Here is a 25,571-nt window from a genome sequence, read left to right on the forward strand (position 1 = left end):
TAACCGGTATGCTGTTTCATCATTCTTCCACTGTAACAGAAAACTGCATTTTCATAACATGCTGAAGTCGTATTCGGGGAATACGTAATCGAACGGGAAAAGCTGATGCTCATTACTGATCCACTACCTTAAACACACAGTATTATTGAACAGTTCAGAGTGTAAAATCAAAAACTCTCGCAAGGATCAGTTTTTGCTGTTGTGTTATTTCCAGAAAATAATTCCTCGCGGAAACTCGAAATATGTATCTATGGCTTCTGCAAAGATAAGACCTCGCGTTATTAGACTGTTTTAAAAGTATTAAGAAATTTTGGCCAACTGAAAGTATCTTATAGTATAGTATTTATCAAATATTTCTGATTTGAATAAAACGTTTCCTAAAATGTATTCCCAGTCAATCTCTATTTTTTAATCTACTGTGTTTGTGAAACATAGTGTTAATTGTTTGTTAAAAGAGATAAATTGATACAGGGCCCGTATACTTTCACACTGTAGTTCTGAAATTTAGAACTGGACTTTGTAGTATCTTTTTGTTATCTGTCGTTGTTAAATTAGCTGTATCACTACTATTTATAAACGAATGCACATATTACAGCTGAAGACATCTCAGTAATAGGACAGTAATTTATATGAATTACAAACATAGTTTAACTATGTTTGTAATTCATATAAATATGATAAATTCAAGACCATGTGGAGTTCCTTTGTATAAGTCTATATTTTAGGCTCAGTTCGTTGATGAATTCAAATCCAGCTTCTATTGAAACCCAGCTGTAGTAATAATCCATGCTTTGAGAATCTGCTTGAGTCGCATGAGAATTTCAAGGCTATACAGCAACACTTCTAAGGCCGACCATTTGTTTGATATTTCACGAGAAACATTCTTACATCTTCTGTACTTTGAAGGTTTGAAGGTTGAACATTTCCGTGATTTTACAACAGTTCTCACTTCTCTTTGAAAGTACTGTATACTTACTCAGTTCTCATTTATCTTCTGTATTGATAGTTGTAAAAAATTCACATTTCTTCACGAACTCGCTAATTTAGCTGATTAATCTATTGTTCAAATTAACTTTAAAAGTACTTATAATTATAGCTCCCGAAGAACCAACATTACCAACAACCGCTACAACATCGACAACTACTACAACACCAACAGCCACTACAACACCGACAACTACTACAACACCAACAACCACTACAACACCGACAACTACTACAACACCAACAACCACTACAACACCAACGACGACATCAACAACAACAATATCCACTACAACACCAACAACCACTACAACACCGACAACTACTACAACACCAACAACCACAACAACACCAACGACCACATCAACAACAACAATATCCACTACAACACCAACAACAACTACACACAAAAACGACACAACCACGACTCAACAACAACAATATCACTACACCAACACTAACAACACCGACAACACTACACACACAACCTCCACTACAACACCAACGACGACATCAACAACAACAATATCCACTACAACACCAACAACAACTACAACACCAACAACCACCACAACACCAACAACCACATCCACAACAACAACAACCACTACAACACCGACAACCACTACAACACCGATAACTACTACAACACCAACGACCACATCAACAACAATATCCACTACAACACCAACAACTACTACAACACCAACAACTACTACAACACCGACAGCCACTACAACACCGACAGCCACTACAACACCAACAACCACTACAACACCAACAAGTACTACATCACCAACAACCACTACAACACGTACAACACCAACAACCACTACAACACCGACAACTACTACAACACCGACAACTACTACAACACCAACGACCACTACAACACCAACAAGTACTACATCACCAACAACCACTACAACACGTACAACACCAACAACCACTACAACACCGACAACTACTACAACACCAACAACTACTACATCACCAACAACCACTACAACACCAACAACCACTACAACACCAACAAGTACTACATCACCAACAACCACTACAACACCTACAACACTAACAACCACTACAACACCGACAAGTACTACATCACAAACAACAACCACAACACCAACATCCACATCAACAACAACAATATCCACTACAACACCAACAACTACTACAACACCGACATCCACTACAACACCAACAACCAGTACAACACCAACAAGTACTACATCACCAACAACCACTACAACACCAACAAGTACTACATCACCAACAATCACTACAACACAGACAACCACTACAACACCAACAACTACTACATCACCAACAACCACTACAACACCAACAAGTACTACATCACCAACAATCACTACAGCACCGACAACCACTACAACACCAACAAGTACTACATCACCAACAACCACTACAACACCGACAACCACTACAACACAAACAACCACTACAACACCGACAAGTACATCATCACCAACAACCACCACAACGCCAACAACCACATCAACAACAACAATATCCACTACAACACCAACAACTACTACAACACTGACAACCACGACAACACCAACAACCACTACAACACCAACAAGTACTACATCACCAACAAGTACTTCATCACCAACAACCACTACAACACCAACAACCACTACAACACCAACAACTACTACAACACCGACAACCACTACAACACCAACAACCACTACAACACCGACAAGTACTACATCACCAACAACCACCACAACACCAACAACCCCATCACACACAAAATCAACTACAACACAACTACTACAACACCAACAATACTACATCACAACAACCTACAACACCAACAACCACTACAACACCAACAAGTACTACATCACCAACAACCACTCAACACGACAACCACTACAACCACAAACAACCACTACAACACCGACATACACACACCAAACACACACGCCACAACCACATCACAACAACAATATCCACTACACACCAACAACCCACTACAACACCGACAACCACACACACCAACAACCACTACAACACCACAAGTACTACATCACCAACACCACTACAACACCAACAACCACTACAACACCAACAATACTACATCACCAACAACCAACAACACCTACAACACTAACACCACTACAACACCGACAAGTACTACATCACCAACAACAACCACAACACCAACAACCACATCAACAACAACAATATCCACTACAACACCAACAACTACTACAACACCAACAAGTACTACATCACCAACAACCACTACAACACCGACAACTACTACAACACAAACAACCACTACAACACCGACAAGTACTACATCACCAACAACCACCACAACGCCAACAACCACATCAACAACAACAATATCCACTACAACACCAACAACTACTACAACACCGACAACCACTACATCACCAACAACCACTACAACACCAACAAGTACTACATCACCAACAACCACTACAACACCCACAACCACTTCAACAAACCACTACAACACCGACAAGTACTACATCACCAACAACAACCACAACACCAACAACCACATCAACACAACATACCACACACACAACACCAACAATACTACATCACCAACAAACTACACACCACAACCACTACAACACCGACAACACTACAACACCAACAACACTACATCACCAACAACCACTACAACACCGACAACCACTACAACACCAACAAGTACTACATCACCAACAACCACTACAACACCGACAACCACTACAACAACAACAAGTACTACAACACCAACAACCACTACATCACCAACAACCACCACATCAACAACAACAATATCCACTACAACACCAACAACCACTACAACACCAACAACCACATCATCACCAACTACCACCACAACACCAACAACCACATCAACACCGACAACTACTACAATATCAACAACCACAACAACACCAACGACCACATCAACAGCAACAATATCAACTACAACACCAACAACAACTACAACACCGACAACCACTACAACACCAACAACTACTACAACACCAACAACCACTACAACACTAACAACCACATCAACAACAGCAATATCCACTACAACACCAACAACTACTACAACACCGACAAGTACTACATCTTCAACAACCACCACAACACCAACAACCACATCCACAACAACAATATCCACTACAACACCAACAACTACAACACCAACAACCACTACAACACCAACAACTACTACAACACCAACAAGCACTACATCACCAACAACCACTACAACACCAACAACCACTACAACACCGACAACCACCACAACACCAACAACCACATCAACAACAACAATATCCACTACAACACCAACAACCACTTCAACACCAACAACCACCACAACACCAACAACGACACCGTCTACAACACCAATAACCACTACAACACCGACAACGACACCTTCTACAACACCAACAAGCACAACAACACCAACAACCACTTCACCAACAACAACCATATCCACGTCAACTTCAGGTGAATTCATTTATTTAGATTTTTATATTAGCTTTATTTTTTGTTTGCCTATATACTATTGTTTGTTACAGAGTGTCGATATATGAAAATTGATATAGACTGATTGTCTCAATATCGATGTTGCTGCAGGTATTGTTACTGACTGACTGAATATCGATGTTGCTGCAGGTATTGTGACTGATTTTCTGAATATTGATGTTGCTGCAGGTATTGTGACTGATTGTCTGAATATCGATGTTGCTGCAGGTATTGTGACTGATTGTCTGAATATCGCTGTTGCTGCAGGTATTGTGACTGATTGTCTTAAAATCGATGTTGCTGCAGGTATTGTGACTGATTGTCTGAATATCGATGTTGCTGCAGGTATTGAGACTGATTGTCTGAATATCGCTGTTGCTGCAGGTATTGTGTTTTATAGCTGCTATATCTGTGGTAACTACGATATTTTGGCTTTTTCTTAACAACAACTGAATGCGGAATAGTAATCTAAGGATGGGAATGTACGTATTTACCGTAGTGTCAAACAGTACTGCATCAGTGGATTTCGTTTCATTACATCTCAATTCTATCAATTGTAATATGATACAGGGGAAAATATAAACAGGATTGGAACCCGTATTCTGTATGCGCTGTTTTCGCCAAACATGTATGAAGCATGAACGTTTACGATAACACCAACAAAATGTAAAGTATAAAACATAATCATAGTTATTAATAGGTGTCATTTCATCAAGAATAAGATAACACTATCGGTCAGAATATTAACTGGTGTGTTTGCTTTTCTGATTGGTATATCTGAGTGCTTAGTTATCCGTATACAGCTAAAGTTTACTAACCTAGGGATAAGAGTCCCTTGTATTGGGTAGGCTAAAAAACGGCGGAAGCTACTGGAATTGGAGCGTCTTCTGTATCTATTTAAAAAGTTGCCAACAGTCTTCTGGAGGAGTCACAAAAACAGGTTTCCGGTGGCGTCTGTAAGTACGCTTAAAATTAAATAAACAAGGAGGTAACCAAATACCTTGTAAACGTGGCATTTACATGTTTGTTTACTTTATTTAATATGTGTTGTCTCAGGCAGTTATAAGCATATGTATATTACTATAATGATAACCTGTCTGGTGAGCATATAAATACAAGCACATCTGTACTCAACTTAATCATTTACCGTTGCAAGATAATAATGATTATAATGATAATAATTGTGTATGAATTGATCTGCTGACCTGAGAGTTATCCAAAACGAATTAGCAAAAGTATTAAACTGTAAGCAATATTTTGATGTATAAACTTCACGAATACTGAAATAATGTAGTGTAATACGTAAAACATGGGCTTGGGAGAAATATTCGATGTTGTCCCCAACTTTTGTGATTATGTGACCAGCATACACTTTGGCTTGCACAATGTTTATCTCTATAAAGTGTTACCGTTTTCTTAAAATGAGCTAGTAATATAATAGTTTATGTAACATTTACATAAAACTTTTAAGTAGCTGTTTGTATCGGTTATATGTTTTACCCTATGTATTTTGTATATACATGTATAATCGTTATCTTGTACGCATCCAGACATATACTGCTGAAACTTGTAAAAGGATGCAACATTCTTGGAGCTTAACCTTTCCTGGTGGTTATTTATTCTTGTCAAAGTGTTTTTTGGAAAAGTGTTTTTCTTGCCTGCCAAAACATTTACCGGAGAAGTTCTTTCAAGTTACGCGCCCACATTTGCCGCATTCCCAATTTGAACATGGTGATTATATGCCAATAGAACAACATTTTTTCTTTCATTAATTTAAATTGGTTCATCTGACCACATTATTTAGGTACAATTATTTTCAGTTTGCAAGGAGGAGAACGGTATGGACGATCCAGCTTTAATACCAAGTAGCAATATTGTGTTCCCGAGTCACCCGTACCTTGAGGCATTGGAGAAAGAAAACCTGAGGCCAAACTCTGACATGGGCAATCTAACTGTAATGACAGATGAGTTTGTCATAGATGTTTCTCCACATAAAGATGACATCATCACTGAAATCTTCTGGACTGTTCATGAAGGCATGAAACGCTTCAGAGTGGATTACATATATATAGATAACCCAGACAGTTTGGTTCCGCTGCTTACAAATAATAAACAGGTATAGTTGTAGCCAATGTTTCTTGCGTCGTACGATTGAAATGAACGATATCAAAGTCAATTACTTAACGTGTTTTATTGCATATGTTACTAAATATAGTAACTAATTTGCATTGAATTTAAACGTATATGAGCAGTGTGAGACCGATATTAGTTGTCGTGTGAGCTGGTGTTCCTGTTATCGATATCAGGCTCACTTTTGGCAATATCAGGCACACTTCCGGCTGCGCAAAACATCCAGATTTTATACTTCCACTGACACAATGTCAAGTATATACAAACTAACATTTAATTTACAAAAGAATGCATAGTAAATTAGCATAATTTCGCTTGCTTCCTCTTCTAGTGTGGTTGAATAAGGTTGACACAAGAAACTACGGCCCTAGAATGCATGAATTTAAATTCTGACACGATCCGATTCATTTTCCTATTAAACAAAGAAGGCTGGAAACAGTGAATTATTAAACATTCTAACACGATCCGATTCATTTTCCTATTAAACAAAGAAGGCAGAATGCAGTGAATTATTATACAACAAATCACTGTTTTGACGTTACAATTATTACGTCATGGCGTCTAACGGCATAGCGGCGCGCTGGAAAAGAAATCCGTTGAAAACGGGCAAATATTTAATGCATGTCATCAATGATGTACTTAAAAATCCTTTGTAACGTGTTAGAATTGAAATAATATATCTCATTTAGTGAATTGTTCTTGTTTAAATCATTGTTTGTCGTTCAGATGCATATTATTATATCACTCGGGCTGCGCCCTCGTGATATAATTCCTTCGCATCTGAACTCCAAACAATGATTTATTCAACGAGAAATCACTGGATGAGATACATAATTTCTTAAACAATTCACTGTTCTTACGTCACGACTATTACGTCATGGCGTCAAGCGGCGTAGCGGCGCGCTGGAAAAGAACCCGATTGAAAACGGGCAAATATTTAATGCATGCCGACAAGGGTGTACTTTAAAGTCCTTGTTAACGTGTTAGAATCGAAATAATATATCTCATTTAGTGATTTGCTCTTGAATAAATCACTGTTTGTCGTTCAGATGCGTAGCATTATATCACTCGGGCTGCGCCCTCGTGATATAATTCCTTCGCATCTGAACTCCAAACTGATTTATTCAGCGACAAATCACCGATGAGATATATTATTTCTTAAACATATGTTTGAAAGGAAATGACGTCAGCGTCATCAGACAAAGCTGACTTTCCCGCGCATTACATGAACATTCAATGACGCTGTGCAACATTAAATTGTTTTGATCTCGTTTTCACTTTAACGGTAGAGTGAAACATGTGCAATAAAAAGGTAATAAAACATGGCTAGTGTGCCTTAAGGCTATATTGGCATACTAGACCGGTATTAGCCCTCGGGCCAATACCTCTCCTAGTATGCCAATATCGCCTAAAGGCACACCAGCCCTGTATAATAACCTTTAATTATAAAACAGGGCTGGTGTGCCTTACTACTAGACCGGTATTTGCCCTCGGGCCAATACCTCTCCCAGTATGCCAATATCGCCTAAAGGCACACCAGCCCTGTATAATAACCTCTAATTATAAAACGGGGCTGATGTGCCTTAATACTAGACCGGTATTTGCCCTCGGGCCAATACCTCTCCTAGTATGCCAATATCGCCTTGAGGCACACCAGTCCTGTATAATAACCTCTAAATAATCTATGCAATCTGAGAAAACCGTGTTATGATAACTAGAATTGTATTCAGTAAACACATTTAGAAATAGTCACTGTTTGATCCTCCACTACTTCTATGGATTGTGTTTGCGAGTACGTCTCTATTGTCCATAAGTATTGACCTGGCCGTAATAAATATCCCGAATATTTCCGTAAATTGATATTCAGTGTCCGAACCTTAATAGAAATATAATTAACAAATGATCAAGGCCTTTGGATTGTTCATCATCTAATTTACCACAGTTCAGAAGCGTAGGAATTGAACCACGAGGGCGCTAGCCCGAGTGGTTAAATACTGAAGCATCTGAACGATGAACCGTGGTAAATTAGACGATAAATCACAGAAAGGCCTTGATTGTTTTCCTTCTGACATGCTCATTGACATATTTTAATGAATATTATGCTGGACTTCATTTACCCGAGGAGTAATGTATCGGACGTCATATGGCAATTTGACGTCATAATGCTCTCTTACCGGTTCGCGCGTCAACCTGTTTATCGCAGAATATACAGAGCTGGATTTTCTTCTTTGTTTAACTGGAAACCAAATCGAGTCATGTTAGAACTACTGCATATATTTGAACTGACATAATGTCTCATGTGCCTGTAGCTGTGGGGATAAAACGTTTAACTGCCATTCTCAGGGTTGTGGGTTCTAGTCTATCGTCTGACCATATTTGTTTTACAAATTTTATTTGCATACTTAACAGGCAGGAAAATTGCCACATTTATCTGATCAAACTTATCATGTTTTAATGGTTCATTTATTGAAATTATACAAGTAAACCGTTGTAGAAAACGTAGATTTTTTTTAAGTATTTAGATAAAACGACAAGTTACTTGTCACCAGCGATTTCAGAAAAATAAATTCCACAAGAGAAGATAATTAACATTCGTGAAATATATTTCATAAAATAGCAATATCGATGATATTGCATTGAATCGAAAAATGGTCTTTCGGGACTAAATCGGCATTGATCAAAATCATAAATTTTTGATATTGCTAGCTCAGACTTATTAATAGATAATCGTCATGTTTGAATAACAGTATAATAGTTATCATGCGGGACCAGCTGCTACATATGATATGGCCTCTCGTTTTGTAAGTAAGGTATTGTCATAATTTAAAGTTCCATAATGCTTTGAATTTTATGTTAAAAACTGATTAAACAGCTGTCCAAATAGATGTTATGCAAATTTTTATTGTAAGAAAAGCGTTACTTTTAATACACGAGACTGTGCAGTTAGAGCTACAGAGGGAGGTAATCAAAGACAACAGATTCAATAAAACCTTCTACTATATTCATCAATATTCAAACCTTTGTTAAAATTTTAGAAAACAATTATCATGCATAGGATTTAACAAGAAATTAGCATATTTTATATCAATACCGAAAACATGTGGCAGTCACATTTAAAATAAAGGCATTATGAGCCTTGAATACACTGAAATAACGAAAGGTATCTTCGGGACCGAAACGTTTGTTAGGGCTACTTCAGTAGTGTATTTCTTGTTTTTATAGTCAAGTGGACACTTTTAAAAATTTTAACCTACGTTACGTATACTTTAGGCAAATGTATATTGAAACTTATTGCCAAATACATGTAAGCATGTGTAGTGTAATAATTTTACAAACATATTAATTAATTCCTGAATTTACTTGCACTCCGTTTAATATGACAATTATTTTATATCTAAGGAATACTACAACCCCGATGAACGGGCCAAGTTCAACTTTCGTTCCGGCATTACAAAGTTGAAGATAACTGCATTCATGAAACAAAGTGCTACTCAGATGGATTTGAAATTGTCTATTTACGGCTGTTTCCATAGGCGTACGTATATATTATTTTTGATTTTCATTACTATCAAAGGTTGAGAATTATTGTTTCATTGTAAACTGCCATCTGTTGCCATAAAGAAAGAAAAATCACTCGTCAGTCATTATGTACATGCGTATTTAATCGTTTTATGGAAATCTGATTTTGAAACAAACAAGAATTCTACAGACAACGCCACGTGATTTCTTTTTCCTCGTAGATTCATTGAGTTAGTTCAAAATTAATAGAATCAAGGATACTTCAAATATATTTACTGATATTTCCATTACTAGATATTTGTTACATCATTGTCAGAGAGATTGAACATGTTTCTCTTTGATATTATTTTCCAAGACACACGCTAAACTTTATTAATCGTTAACAGGTTCCACAACATCAATAACAACAACACCATCGACCACTACAACACCAACGACCACTACAACAACGACCACTACACCAACGACCATCACAACAACACGGTCTACAACATCGACCACTACAACACCGACCACTTCAACACCGACCACTACAACACCGACCACTACAACACCGACCACTTCAACACCGACCACTACAACACCGACCACTACAACAACACGGTCTACAACACCATCGACCACCACAACAACACGGTCTACAACACCAACGACCACCACAACAACACGGTCTACAACACCATCGACCACCACAACAACACGGTCTACAACACCACCGACCACTACAACACCGACCACAACACCAACGACCACTACAACACCGACCACAACAACACGGTCTACAACACCAACGACCACTACAACACCGACCACTTCAACATCGACCACTACAACACCGACCACTACAACATCGACAACCACTACAACACCGACCACTACAACATCGACCACTACAACACCGACCACTTCAACATCGACCACTACAACACCGACCACTTCAACATCGACCACTACAACATCGACCACTACAACACCGACCACTTCAACATCGACCACTACAACACCGACCACTTCAACATCGACCACTACAACATCGACCACTACAACACCGACTACTACAACATCGACAACCACTACAACACCAACAACCACAACAACAACACGATCTACAACACCAACAACAACTTCAACTCCAACAACCACTACAACACGAACCACTACCACTACACCAACCACTACCACTACACCAACTTCTACAACACCAACAACTACCACTACACCAACCACGACAACGCCAACCACTACCACTACACCAACCACAACAACGCAAACCACTACCACTACACCAACCACGACAACGCCAACAACTACCACTACACAAACCACGACAACGTCAACAACTACCACCACACCAACCACTACCACTACACCAACCACGACAACGCCAACAACTACCACTACACCAACTACCACAACGCCAACAACTACCACTTTCACCACTGCATCGAGCACTACCTTTTCACCATGTGTTGATGAAGGCATGAACACAACAAATCCAGAAAATATTACATACATTTATGATGAGTATATAGTAGTTGAAGACCAATCAGGTAACGATTTAACTAAAAACGGCAAGAACACAAAGAATTTAAGGCCAGATGTCACTGGTTACATGAAAATAGATGTACAGGCTCCAGTTACTGTGACTGTTGGACTGAGCGCAAGTGTTTTGACAAACCTTGCATTGTTGACAGAGGAGAATGGGCCCGTCAAATATGAGTTATTCTTATCGTATGAGAATGGGACAGAGCAGACATTCGGAGATCTGGTAAAATTCTATATTTATTCTTCATAAATGATAATTTTTGATATATGTCTTTGTAATTCTGAAATCTCTGTATAACTGTAACGGCTTTGTACTGCAGTTCACAGGTAGTGACCAGTTAAATCAAAAAGTGTTGTGATAAAGGGCGTTTCGATCGGAATCAATGAAATAACGCAACTTTTTTATTGTCGAAAATCCTATAGGTTTGGGCGAAGTTACTAATAAAACTTTTTTTCATTAATTTATTGAATTTGTAATTTTGTCTGATGTGTTTTAAAGATTTAGTTGTTTTTAAACTTCATATGTCATTAATCTTTCTTGTATTCTTTCAGCATTATGCTTCCGAAGTTGTCAAGATAAAACAGAATGACATCAAAAAAGTGGCATTCAACCTCACCGAATTTACGCCGCCAATTAAAATCAAATTAAGCATAACTGGATGCTTTAATCGTAAGTATATTTAAACCTCATAGAAAAACCAAAATTATGTACATAGGTGGTATGTGTGTGTGTGTGTGTCTTCGGGTTTACCGTCTATTTTCAACAATTTTTCAGTCATATAAACGACGGTGTCTACTTGTAGCATTGAGCACAATGCCCAACTTTACACTGCTGCCTCACTGGTATATCACGCCGTAGACACGTGACACGATACCCCACCCAGTCACATTATACTGACACCGGGCTGACCAGTCCTAGCATTTACTTCATAATACTGAGCGCCAAGCGAGGAAGTTACTAGTAACATTTTTACGTCTTTGGTATGACCCTGCCAGGGATCGAACCCACGAACTCCCGCACTCGAAGCGGGCGCTCTACCACTAGGCTACCGAGGCGGTCACATTGGTTATATATGCTAGTTAAGGTAGATAACCGGTATGCTGTTTCATCATTCTTCCACTGTAACAGAAAACTGCATTTTCATAACATGCTGAAGTCGTATTCGGGGAATACATAATCGAACGGGAAAAGCTGATGCTCATTACTGATCCACTACCTTAAACACATTGTATTATTGAACAGTTCAGGGTGTAAAATCAAAAAAACACTCGCAAGGATCAATGTTTGCTTTTCTGTTATTTTCAGAAAATAATTCCTCGCGAAAACTCGAAATATGTATCTATGGCTTCTGCAAAGATAAGACCTCGCGTTATTAGACTGTTTTTAAAGTATTAAGAAATTTTGGCCAACTGAAAGCATCTTATAGTATAGTATTTATCAAATATTTCTGATTTAAATAAAATGTTTCCTAAAATGTATTCCCAGTCAATCTCTATTTTTTAATCTACTGTGTTTGTGAAACATAGTGTTAATTGTTTGTTAAATGAGATACATTGATACAGGGCCCGTATACTTTCACACTGTAGTTCTGAAATTTAGAACTGGACTTTGTAGTATTTTTTTGTTATCTGTCGTTGTAAAATTAGCTGTATCACTACTATTTATAAACGAATGCACATATTACAGCTGAAGACATCTCAGTAATAGGACAGTAATTTATATGAATTACAAACATAGTTTAACTATGTTTGTAATTCATATAAATATGATAAATTCAAGACCATGTGGAGTTCCTTCGTATAAGTCTATATTTTAGGCTCAGTTCGTTGATGAATTCAAATCCAGGTCTATTGAACCCCAGCTGTAGTAATAATGCATGCTTTGAGAATCTGCTTGAGTTGCATGAGAATTTCAAGGCTATACAGCAACACTTCTAAGGCCCACCATTTGTTTGATATTTCACGAGAACCATTCTTACATCTTCTGTACTTTCTAGGTTACCTGTGGTCAGTCAGTTATGTTAAAGACTTTGATTCGTTGAACATTTCCGTGATTTTACAACAGTTCTCACTTCTCTTTGAAAGTACTGTATACTTACTCAGTTCTCATTTATCTTCTGTATTGATAGTTGTAAAAAATTCACATTTCTTCACGAACTCGCTAATCTAGCTGATTAATCTATTGTTCAAATTAACTTTAAAAATACTTATAATTGTAGCTCCCGAAGAACCAACATTACCAACAACCGCTACAACATCGACAACTACTGCAACACCAACAACCACTACAACACCGACAACTACTACAACACCAACAACCACTACAACACCAACGACGACATCAACAACAACAATATCCACTACAACACCAACAACCACTACAACACCGACAACTACTACAACACCAACAACCACAACAACACCAACGACCACATCAACAACAACAATATCCACTACAACACCAACAACAACTACAACACCAACAACCACTACAACACTGACAAGTACTACAACACCAACAACCACCACAACACCAACAAGCACATCCACAACAACAATATCCACTACAACACCGACAGCCACTACAACACCGACAACTACTACAACACCGACAACCACAACAACACCAACGACCACATCAACAACAACAATATCCACTACAACACCAACAACTACTACAACACCGACAACCACTACAACACCAACAACCACTACAACACCAACAAGTACTACATCACCCACAACCACTACAACACCGACAACCACTACAACACCAACAACTACTACAACACCGACAACCACTACAACACCAACAACCACTACAACACCAACAAGTACTACATCACCCACAACCACTACAACACCGACAACCACTACAACACTGACAAGTACTACAACACCAACAACCACCACAACACCAACAAGCACATCCACAACAACAATATCCACTACAACACCGACAACCACTACAACACCGACAACTGCTACAACACCGACAACCACAACAACACCAACGACCACATCAACAACAACAATATCCACTACAACACCAACAACTACTACAACACCGACAACCACTACAACACCAACAACCACTACAACACCAACAACCACTACATCACCAACAACCACTACAACACCGACAACCACTACAACACCAACAACCACTACAACACCGACAAGTACTACATCACCAACAACCACCACAACACCAACAACCACATCAACAACAACAATATCCACTACAACACCAACAACAACTACAACACCGACAACCACCACAACACCAACAACTACTACAACACCAACAAGTACTACATCACCAACAACCACTACAACACCAACAACCACTACAACACCGACAAGTACTACATCACCAACAACCACTACAACACCGACAACCACTACAACACCGACAAGTACTACATCACCAACAACCACCACAACACCAAAAACCACATCAACAACAACAATATCCACTACAACAACAACAACTACTACTACAACGCCGACAACCACTACATCACCGACAACTACTACAACACCGACAAGCACTTCAACACCGACAACTACTACAACACCAACAACAACACCGTCTACAACACCAACAACTTCAACAACCACTACAACACCGACAACTACTACAACACTAACAACAACACCAACAACTACTACAACACAAACAACTACAACACCGACAACCACAACTACACCGACAACCACTACAACACCAACAACAACACCGTCTACAACACCGACAACTACTACAACACCGACAACCACAACTACACCGACAACAACAACTACACCGACAACCACTACAACACCAACAACAACACCGACAATTACTACAACACAGACAACCACTTCAACACCGACAGCAACTACAACACCGACAACCACTACAACACCGACATCTACTACAACACTAACAACCACCACAACACCAACAACCACTACAACACCAACAACCACTTCAACACCGACAATCACTACAACACCGACAACCACTTCAAAGTCAACAGGTACTACAACGCCAACAACCAGTACAACACCAACATCACCTACATCAACTACCCCGGGCGAATGCACCGACGAAGGAATGAATATAACAAAAGCTAACGTTACCGAGATATACGACAAGCAAATAAATGTCACAGACAGTTATGGTGTCGATTTAACTGACGGCGGTTCTTTAACAGGATTTCTAAGACCTAGTTCGAACGAATCGTTTACAATAGATACTCAAGAACCAGTGACCATTTCAATAAGTTTGAAAGCAAGAAATCTAACGAGGGTGCTTTTAGTCACTGATAATAATATTATAGACTTCCAATACAAGGTCAAGTTGGGATATAAAAATGGAGTTGAAGGTGCTTTCACCGACAAGGTAAGAATATTGAGAAATAGCTAATTATCGGCTATTTTTTCTTTTTTACATTACTTAAACAAATAAGATTTTTAGCGTAATCTATAGGGATATTCTAATAAGTAACCAAGAATATTGTGCAGAAGGTAACAAACCGTTGCAAAGCTTTTGAATTAATGCAGAAAAAAAAACTAATTAATGACTAAACTTTAGGTAACAAAGTTAATACAAACATTTCTCTTCTGTCTGCATAATCAATAACAAAATATTTGTTTATTTGTTACATTTATTCGCGAATGTACTATCCGTTTGCTTATCATTATCTTAGCAATTGCTGTAAATGTATACATTGTATGTTCTTTCTTAATGAAGTATCTTTACTCTAACCTTTACGAACCGAACTTAATATACATTGGTTTTTATGTATCTTTGCTCTAACCGCTTAGAAACGAACTGAATATACATTGATTTATTTTTTTTACTTTGAAAAAGTATTTTGGCACAAACCACCGAGAAACTATGATAAATTCTAACACGACCAGAGGATAACCTACATACATGTATATAGAGCAAAATCTATCTCTGGTTATTCTGCAATAGACCACTCGCGTGCAATGACGCCATCCGATCCAGGTGCGTAGCACGGTCGTAAAAAGTAGTTACCGTTTTTTTCTAACACTGTTGGTCCTAGTATGCCGTGTTAGAAACGAAATAACAAATTCCCAAGTGTGATTTGTCATAGAATAACTCTAGTTTTTCGTCCTTACGCGAAACAATATATCACTCAGGCCTACGGCCTTCGTGATATATTCTTACGCATAAGAACTCAAAACACGGGTTATTCTACGATAAACTACACATGGGAACTTATTATTTCTTAAATATCATGATTTTTCACCTTTAAAGTCCTGCTCCGCGGCTATTCAAATTCTATTGTGTGTGTCTAACCCATGATTACAATAGGTAACAGTTAGCGGCCACGCGCCACACTTTAGCACGCAAAACCACAGGTATTTTATATAGAATTTTATATGAAACAGACTCTTTGTTTTGACAGGCGTCACTGTTCATAGTCAGGATTTTCATGCTTTTTCATCGACAATTTAAGGTTAAAAGGTAGGACTGGAGCAGGTCTTTAAATGAAGTATTTAGCACTAATCTCCGAAAAATTAACATAACTTACATTGACTTTTCACTTTAAAATGATGTATTTTTGCCTCCAAGATAAAAAATATACATTGACTTTAAATATCTTTGACTTTCAAATCAAATATCACTCGCCCGTAAAAATTAACACAGTCCATTTATTTCATGCAAAAACTACGTTGTAAGCCAAACTACAGTTCTAACAAGGCGACCGGTACCGTTGGATGCTCCCCGAAATTACTGTAGCATAAAGGGCTTTTCATTTAAGGAGAAATGTATCTTTGAGATGGGAATATAACAAATGAAGAACATGTATTTCATTTGAAAACGAATTTATTTATTGCAGAATAAAACAGTAGACTTGATACTTGATGATGTTAGGTGACAAGAAGTTGTGGGTAATGTAATATATAAATGTCTGAAAGTAGCAGGACAGTATTCTTGTCAGAATCTTGACCTGGGTAACCAAATGAATTTAAAACAAACATAGGCACTATAAAGAAAGAAATGTTTTGCCCCCTGACAAAGTTTTCAAAAAGGGAGATAATTCAAAAATGGGACTAACTAGAATTATGATTCCTTGTCTCCGTCCCTCTCACCGACTTCTGTCAGTATATAAAGTATGAAGTCAACACCTTACATAGTATTCAAGTTATTCCCCCAGATGATATAAAACATTCATACTGTGACTTACTAATGTAATGAATAAAACATATTAATTCTTTAAATTTGAAAAACTTCAACACCAGGTAAAGTCATGGTTAGAAAGTAATTTGTAAAACATTTCTGTACCTTACCTGTGTATTTATTATATTCTGCATGAAGAATCTCTGCAATGACATCTACCATAAATTCATATTTATATTTACCTCAATTCTTAGATTTTTTTCTCTCTAAACAACAGACTGATTTGTCTTAAGCATTCCAGTTTTGACTTGTAAAAGTTTCTTGAGAAATTGGTCAGGTCGGTTAAAAGAAACTAGGACATAAATAGGACAAAAAATAACATTTTTTTACGTCATAATGTCTTTACATTTGTAATGGTATACGTTTGGATAATTAATTGCAGCTTTGAATCTGGCTTGCACAACTACTAAAATAATTAATTTTTACGATGATTTAACCTACATGGAAACACTGAATGTTATTGATAAAGAATAAAATAGGTATCGTTTAATACTTCGGGATTGCAGCCTTCCGCTATACTTCATTTTTGAAACATTGTGTTGTCTTCTCTGATTTTAGTTCGCCGCTTCCAGCAGTATTTACATGACCGAAACGTATGTCAGAGTTTTGACAATCGAAATCAGCGATTATACCCCGCCAATACTCATAAAAGAATTGAGCGTGCTTGCATGTTTCGAAGGTATGTACAAGTGGACAAATGATGTTATGGGCACTATTAAATTTACATGACAAAGTAAACAAACGTACAGGGAAACCCGCGAAAGTCTATTAAGCAAAGGCTGCTTTGTGAAAATTACTTGCCCAAAGCTATTATGAAAAAAAAAACATAAACGGAAAATTCAATGATTTCTAAAAATAATTCAGCACTTGAAAAACAAACTTTGGACAATTTAAGTGTAAATGTCGATTGTTTAAAAATTGTTGTTATCTTGATGTACTAATAATATTTTGCGAGTTACGCGTGGCCCGATAGGAGAAAATATTGACGTTAATTATTACTACTCTGAGCAATAAGGTTCAGCATAATTTTTATCAAAATATTTCAGTGAGCATGTCGGAATGAAAACACTCGATGCTTTCTTGTGGTTTAGCGTCAAGTTTACCACGGTTCGTCGTTAAGATGTTTCATAGGTGACCCGGTGGTTTAGTGGTAAACACGCTTGACTGACAATCTAGAGGTCCGGGGTTCATATCTCGGTCCAGGGATTGGAAATTTCCGAGATGCTCTTGAGTGTTCCCACCTAAAGAAGAGGCCAGTACTGGTTCTTACCAGGAAAAACGGCTTCGCGTATATGAGTGCTACACATCAAACACGTTAAAGAACCAGACTAGCTATTCGCAAAGAGCCTGGTTTAGTTACCCTGACAGACCTGTATCTAAAAGGATTTCTCTCATTAACGCTCTCTTTCTGTTCTTGGGGCTTTATCTCACTCTGTCCCTCTGGTCAGACCGCTCTGTGTCGGTACCAGTAGAAGATGAATTCGGCCCTTTGCGTTATGTAAAGCGCATTTGAACCTTTTTATCATGAAAAGGGCGCTATATAAGTCTGGTATAATGTATATATCATATGTTTGTATATTTAACCACACGTAAATCAGTTCCTGCATATCTGAACTCTGGCCCGTGATAAATCAGTTTACAGACCACTCTAATGCCTTGATTTTTTGATAATTTATAATTAAATGATGTCATGAATAACAGTTATTCGTTAAGAACACTTTTAGTGGTAGTACACATTTGTACTGTGCTTAGCTGTACATGTATAAGGTGTGTTTTAAACCTAACATAAGGCACTGTTAATGGGAACATTTTTATTTTCAGCACAAGTTTGAAAATGGGTCATCTGTGGTTAAATCAAATCAAAGAAAAACCGTGTGTATGCGATAGAGGCTGTATTTTTCAACTGATCTTTATGAAATTTTATCAGAATGATTACCTTGATGAAATCTAGGCCAAGTTTGAAAATGGGAAATCTGTGGTCAAAAACTAGGTCACTAGGCCAAATCAAAGAAAAACCTTGTGTATGTGAAAGAGGCTGTATTTTTCAACTTATCTTCATGAAATTATGTCAGAATGATAACCTTGATGAAATGTAGGTCAAGTTTGAAAATGCATTATCTGGAGTAAAAAAACTAGGTCACTAGGTCAAATCAAAGAAATACCTAGTGTATGCGATAGAGGCTGTATTTTTTCATTTGATCTTCATGAATTTTGATCAGAATGATTGCCTTGATGAAATCTGGGACAAGTATGAAAATGGGTCATATTGGGTCAAAACATAGGTCATAGGTCAAATCAAAGAAAAACCTTGTGTATGCAATAGGGGCTGCAGTTTACACTGGATCTTCATGAAATTAAGTCAGAATGGTTGCCTTGATGAAATCGAGGTCATGTTCTGATACTGGTAATCTTGGGTCAAATACTAGGTCACTAGGTCAAATCAATTAAAAACTTTGCATATGCAACAGGGACTGCATTTTACACCTGATCATCATGTAATTTGTTCAGAATGATTTTCTACATGAAATCTAGGTTCGAATATGGGTTTTCTGGGTTAAAAAACTAGGTCACCTGGTGAAATAAAAAAAACAACTTTTGTATGCAATACGGGCGGCTGCATTTTACACGGGATATTCATAACATTTAGTCAGAATAGCTGCCTTGATGAAATATAGGTCAAGTGTGGCCAAAAAACTAGGTCATTAGGTCAAATCAAAGACAATACTTGTTTGAGAACACATCTTTGGCCCAATCGTAATGAACATTGGTCAGAATGTTCGTTTTCATGAAATCACTAGGTCAAACATGTTTACACTGTTATGGTTTGTTTCTCAGGTGAGCGACCTAGGGCCATCTTGGCCCTCTTGTTTGTGTTCACCAATATACAAATGTACTATGAAGTTATAGTTCGTACTCTCAAGTATGAATGTGGGTCTAATATAAAACAGAATATGCACAAATAATTTGATTTATTTATATTATATCGAGGTGGGTTTTTTTTTCCATTTTTAAAATGAGAAATGTACATTCATGAGGCTCTTGACGTAAAATCGAGGTGATATTTTATATTGCAATCAGTGCTGAGCGGTGTCTGGTCGTATGACATTTTGAAAATACTCCCAATGCGACTCCACATTTTCTATTTGATTATACATTTTCAGTAATGATAAACTTATTTAAAGAACCTTTTAAACAGGATACATGTGCATCGATTATGACGTGAATGGTCCTATCGGGACACACACTGGATATTTTGTTGATACGGAACCGGAAACATAAGAGCAAAATTTTAGTTAGAGCAGCAAAGTATTCATTAATTCTAAAAAGAACTATTTCTTTAAAAAACATTATAAACTAATGTGGGAAACGGGAAAATTATAGTAGACTTCAGGTATAATGTTCTGAATCTAGGACCTGTTTCTTGTTGACAGGGTCACTGTGAAAACAATTATTATTGACAAATAAATTTATCTGCCCGGAATTACGTCTACAAGGATTTTAATTCCTACAAATAGTGTTGCATCGCCGTAAATATTACAAATTATGAGGATTGAAAAAGGCTATGCTGACCCTGGGCAATACAGACAAGTAAAAATCATGCGCATACTGGTAGAATTACTGAAAAAAAAGACCGAGACATACCTGCTGTGTGAAATCATGTATTGATAAGCTGACTGTAATATAGTAAAGAATTACCCTGGCATATACACTAAAGCATTCAACTCATTACCAAGGCATTTTTTCCTAACATTGATTGACTATATATACTGATACTTCCATGAAGAAAAAACATCTACATAACTATATCGTCACAACTGATACCCAATGGTTGAAACACTTCGCTCATGGACTATATATAGTCATAAATGTCTTAACTTTAAAATCAATGTGTGCTAGTGTTTTTTATGGTTGAACTTCTTTTACGCTATTTCCTTATAACACCGTTTAACTATATACTTTACATAAAAATAAATCAAGTAATATATTCTTTGTTCACCCAGCTCCACCAGCCACAACCCCAACCCCAACAACTTTGACCACTACATCGGTTACCACAACAACGCCAACACCACCAACTTTCACTACATCAACAACAGCTACCACTACACCAACCACTACAACGCCAACCACTACCACTACACCAAAGACGACAACGCCAACCACTACCACGACAACGCCAACAACTATCACTACAACGCCAACCTCTGTAACGCCAACAACTACCACTACACCAACCACTACAACGCCAACCACTACCACTACACCAACCACTACAACGCCAACCACTTCCACTACACCAACCACTACAACGCCAACCACTTCCACTACACCAACCACTACAACGCCAACAACTACAACAGCATCCACTACCACTACACCAACCACTACAACGCCAACCACTACAACTACACCAACCACTACAACGCCAACAACTACCACTACACCAACCACTACAACGCCAACAACAACTACTACACCAACCACTACAACGCCAACCACTACCACTACACCAACCACTACAACGCCAACCACTTCCACTACACCAACCACTACAACGCCAACCACTACAACTACACCAACCACTACAACGCCAACAACTACAACAGCATCCACTACCACTACACCAACCACTACAACGCCAACCACTACCACTACACCAACCACTACAACGCCAACAACTACAACAGCATCCACTACCACTACACCAACCACTACAACGCCAACCACTACCACTACACCAACCACTACAACGCCAACCACTACCACTACACCAACCACTACAACGCCAACCACTACAATGCCAACCACTACCACTACATCAACCACGACAACGCCAACATCTACCACTACAACGCTAACAACTACAACCCCAACCACTACTACTACACCAACAACTACAACGCTAACCACTACCACTACAACGCCAACCACTACCACTACATCAACCACGACAACGCCACCAACTACCACTACAACGCCAACCACTACAGCGCCAACTTCTTCCACTTCACCAACCACTTCAACGCCAACCATTACCACTTCCCCAACCACGACAACACGAACCACCTCCACAACAACGCCAACCACTACCACTACACCAACTACTACAACAACTACCATTACACCAACCAGTACCACTACACCAACTACTACAACACCAACAACTACCACTACCCAAACCAGTACCACTACACCAACTACTACATCAACAACTTCCTCTACACCAAGCACGACAACGCCAACCACTACCACTACACCAACCACTACCACTACACCAACCACTACCACTACACCAACCACTACAACGGCAACCACTACACCAACCACTACAACGCCAACAACTACCACTACACCAACCACTACCACTACACCAACTACTACAACACCAACAACTACCACTACACCAACCACGACAACGCCAACAACTACCACTACACCAACCACTACCACTACACCAACTACTACAACAACTACCACTACACCAACAACTACAACTACACCAACCAGTACCACTACACCAACTACTACAACACCAACAACTACCACTACACCAACTACTACAACACCAACAACTACCACTACACCAACTACTACAACAACAACCACTACAACGCCAACCACTACCACTACACCAACTACCACAACACCAACAACTACCACTACACTAACTACTACAACACCAACAACTACCACTACACCAACCACTACCACTACACCAACTACCACAACACCAACAACTACAACTACACTAACTACTACAATACCAACAACTACCACTACACCAACCACTACCACTACACCAACTACCACTACACCAACTACTACAACTACACTAACTACTACAACGCCAACCACTACCACTACACCAACCACTACCACTACACCAACTACCACAACACCAACAACTACAACTTCACTAACTACTACAACACCAACAACTACCACTACACCAACCACTACCACTACACCAACTACCACAACACCAACAACTACCACTACACTAACTACTACAACACCAACAACTACCACTACACCAACCACTACCACTACACCAACTACCACAACACCAACAACTACAACTACACTAACTACTACAATACCAACAACTACCACTACACCAACTTCTACAACACCAACAACTACCACTACACCAACTACTACCACTACACCAACTACTACAACACCAACCACAACCACTACACAAACCACGACAACGCCAACAACTACCACAACAACGCAATCTACTGTCTCTACAATCAGTACAACAACCTCTATCACCACTGCATCGAGCACTACCTTTTCACCATGTGTTGATGAAGGCATGAACACAACAAATCCAGAAAATATTACATACATTTATGATGAGTATATAGCAGTTAAAGACCAATCTGGTGACGATTTAACTAAAAACGGCAAGAACACGAAGAATTTAAGGCCAGATGTAGCTGGTTACATGAAAATAGATGTACAAGCTCCAGTCACTGTGACTGTTGGACTGAACGCAAGTGTTTTGACAAATCTTGCATTGTTGACAGAGGAGAATGGGACCGTCAAATATGAGTTATTCTTATCGTATGAGGATGGGACAGAGCAGCCATTCGGAGATCTGGTAAAATTCTATATATTAATTCTTCAGTTAAATAAACAATGCATAATTGCTATGGATGTATGTTCACGAATATTTGCGAACTGAACCATCTGCGGCGTGCGAATTCAAAACACTCGTGTATTATGCAAAGTTATAACCACTGTTTATGTTTAATTTCAAATCGCGAAATGAAAATAACGCGAAAATCGTCCAGTCTACAATACGTTTACTGTAAAAAGCAGATATAAGAAATATGAAAAAATATCAAATTCATATTATTATATCTTAGTTAAATACTAATAGATCTATAAGGCTGTCTTACTGTATTTTTTATTGTTGAAACTCGATATGTTCCGATTCTTCCATTGAAAGAAAAGATTTTGCTATAATATCATGTTATTGTGAAAAGCATCGGTAACATTCAAGCACTGTACACAGTATACACATTTTGTGAAAAAATATCTGATCTTGAACATATATAATATATGCCTTTGTTATTCTGAAATCTCTGTATAACGGCTTTGTACTGCAGTTCACAGGTACTTAGTTTAAACATAATTGAGCCACGACATGAGAAAACCAACATAGTGGGTTTGGTTTAAACATATTTTATTTTGCAATATTTTTACAACATGATTACAAATATACAATAAAGGATTGGACAGGAAGCTTTATAAGCTTAATGTTGTCCTCTCCCTATTACAACAATGTGCATACATAGTTCATGGCAATATAAACCTTCAAATGCATTGGAAAAAATTACAAACGTTTACTAAAGAATATAACACAGTTGTAAAGTAACTATCTATAAAGTTATCCGTAGTAGGAGATACTGGTATAAAAAGAAAGAAAAAGGAACAGAAATACTAAGAAATTGACAACAAAACTAGAGGCGATTATATGATGGAGTTACTATCACTTAACAAAGTTAAAAGGGTTTGATATGCTATTTTTCACGTAAGATATTTCTGATATGTTTACTTCTTGTAGATCAAAATCATTTGGATTTAACAATGTAACACTGAACAGCAGTAAATATTTCTACGTTGGATTCAT

General features: G+C 38.1%; 1 protein-coding gene across 1 annotated transcript in view; it reads left to right on the forward strand.

The window, feature by feature from the left end:
- LOC123531345 (mucin-16-like) overlaps positions 1–25,571 on the forward strand; it is a 155,823-nt gene that overhangs the window by 100,995 nt on the left and 29,257 nt on the right. Inside the window, 9 exon segments of the mRNA XM_053518371.1 lie at positions 1,097–3,041; positions 3,155–4,512; positions 6,351–6,646; positions 10,060–10,195; positions 10,566–11,947; positions 12,277–12,394; positions 13,944–16,114; positions 18,485–18,605; positions 21,928–24,536. Coding sequence (XP_053374346.1) covers positions 1,097–3,041; positions 3,155–4,512; positions 6,351–6,646; positions 10,060–10,195; positions 10,566–11,947; positions 12,277–12,394; positions 13,944–16,114; positions 18,485–18,605; positions 21,928–24,536 — 10,136 coding nt within the window.

Source organism: Mercenaria mercenaria, chromosome 11 (assembly GCF_021730395.1).
Source record: "Mercenaria mercenaria strain notata chromosome 11, MADL_Memer_1, whole genome shotgun sequence".
Lineage (NCBI taxonomy): Eukaryota > Metazoa > Mollusca > Bivalvia > Venerida > Veneridae > Mercenaria > Mercenaria mercenaria.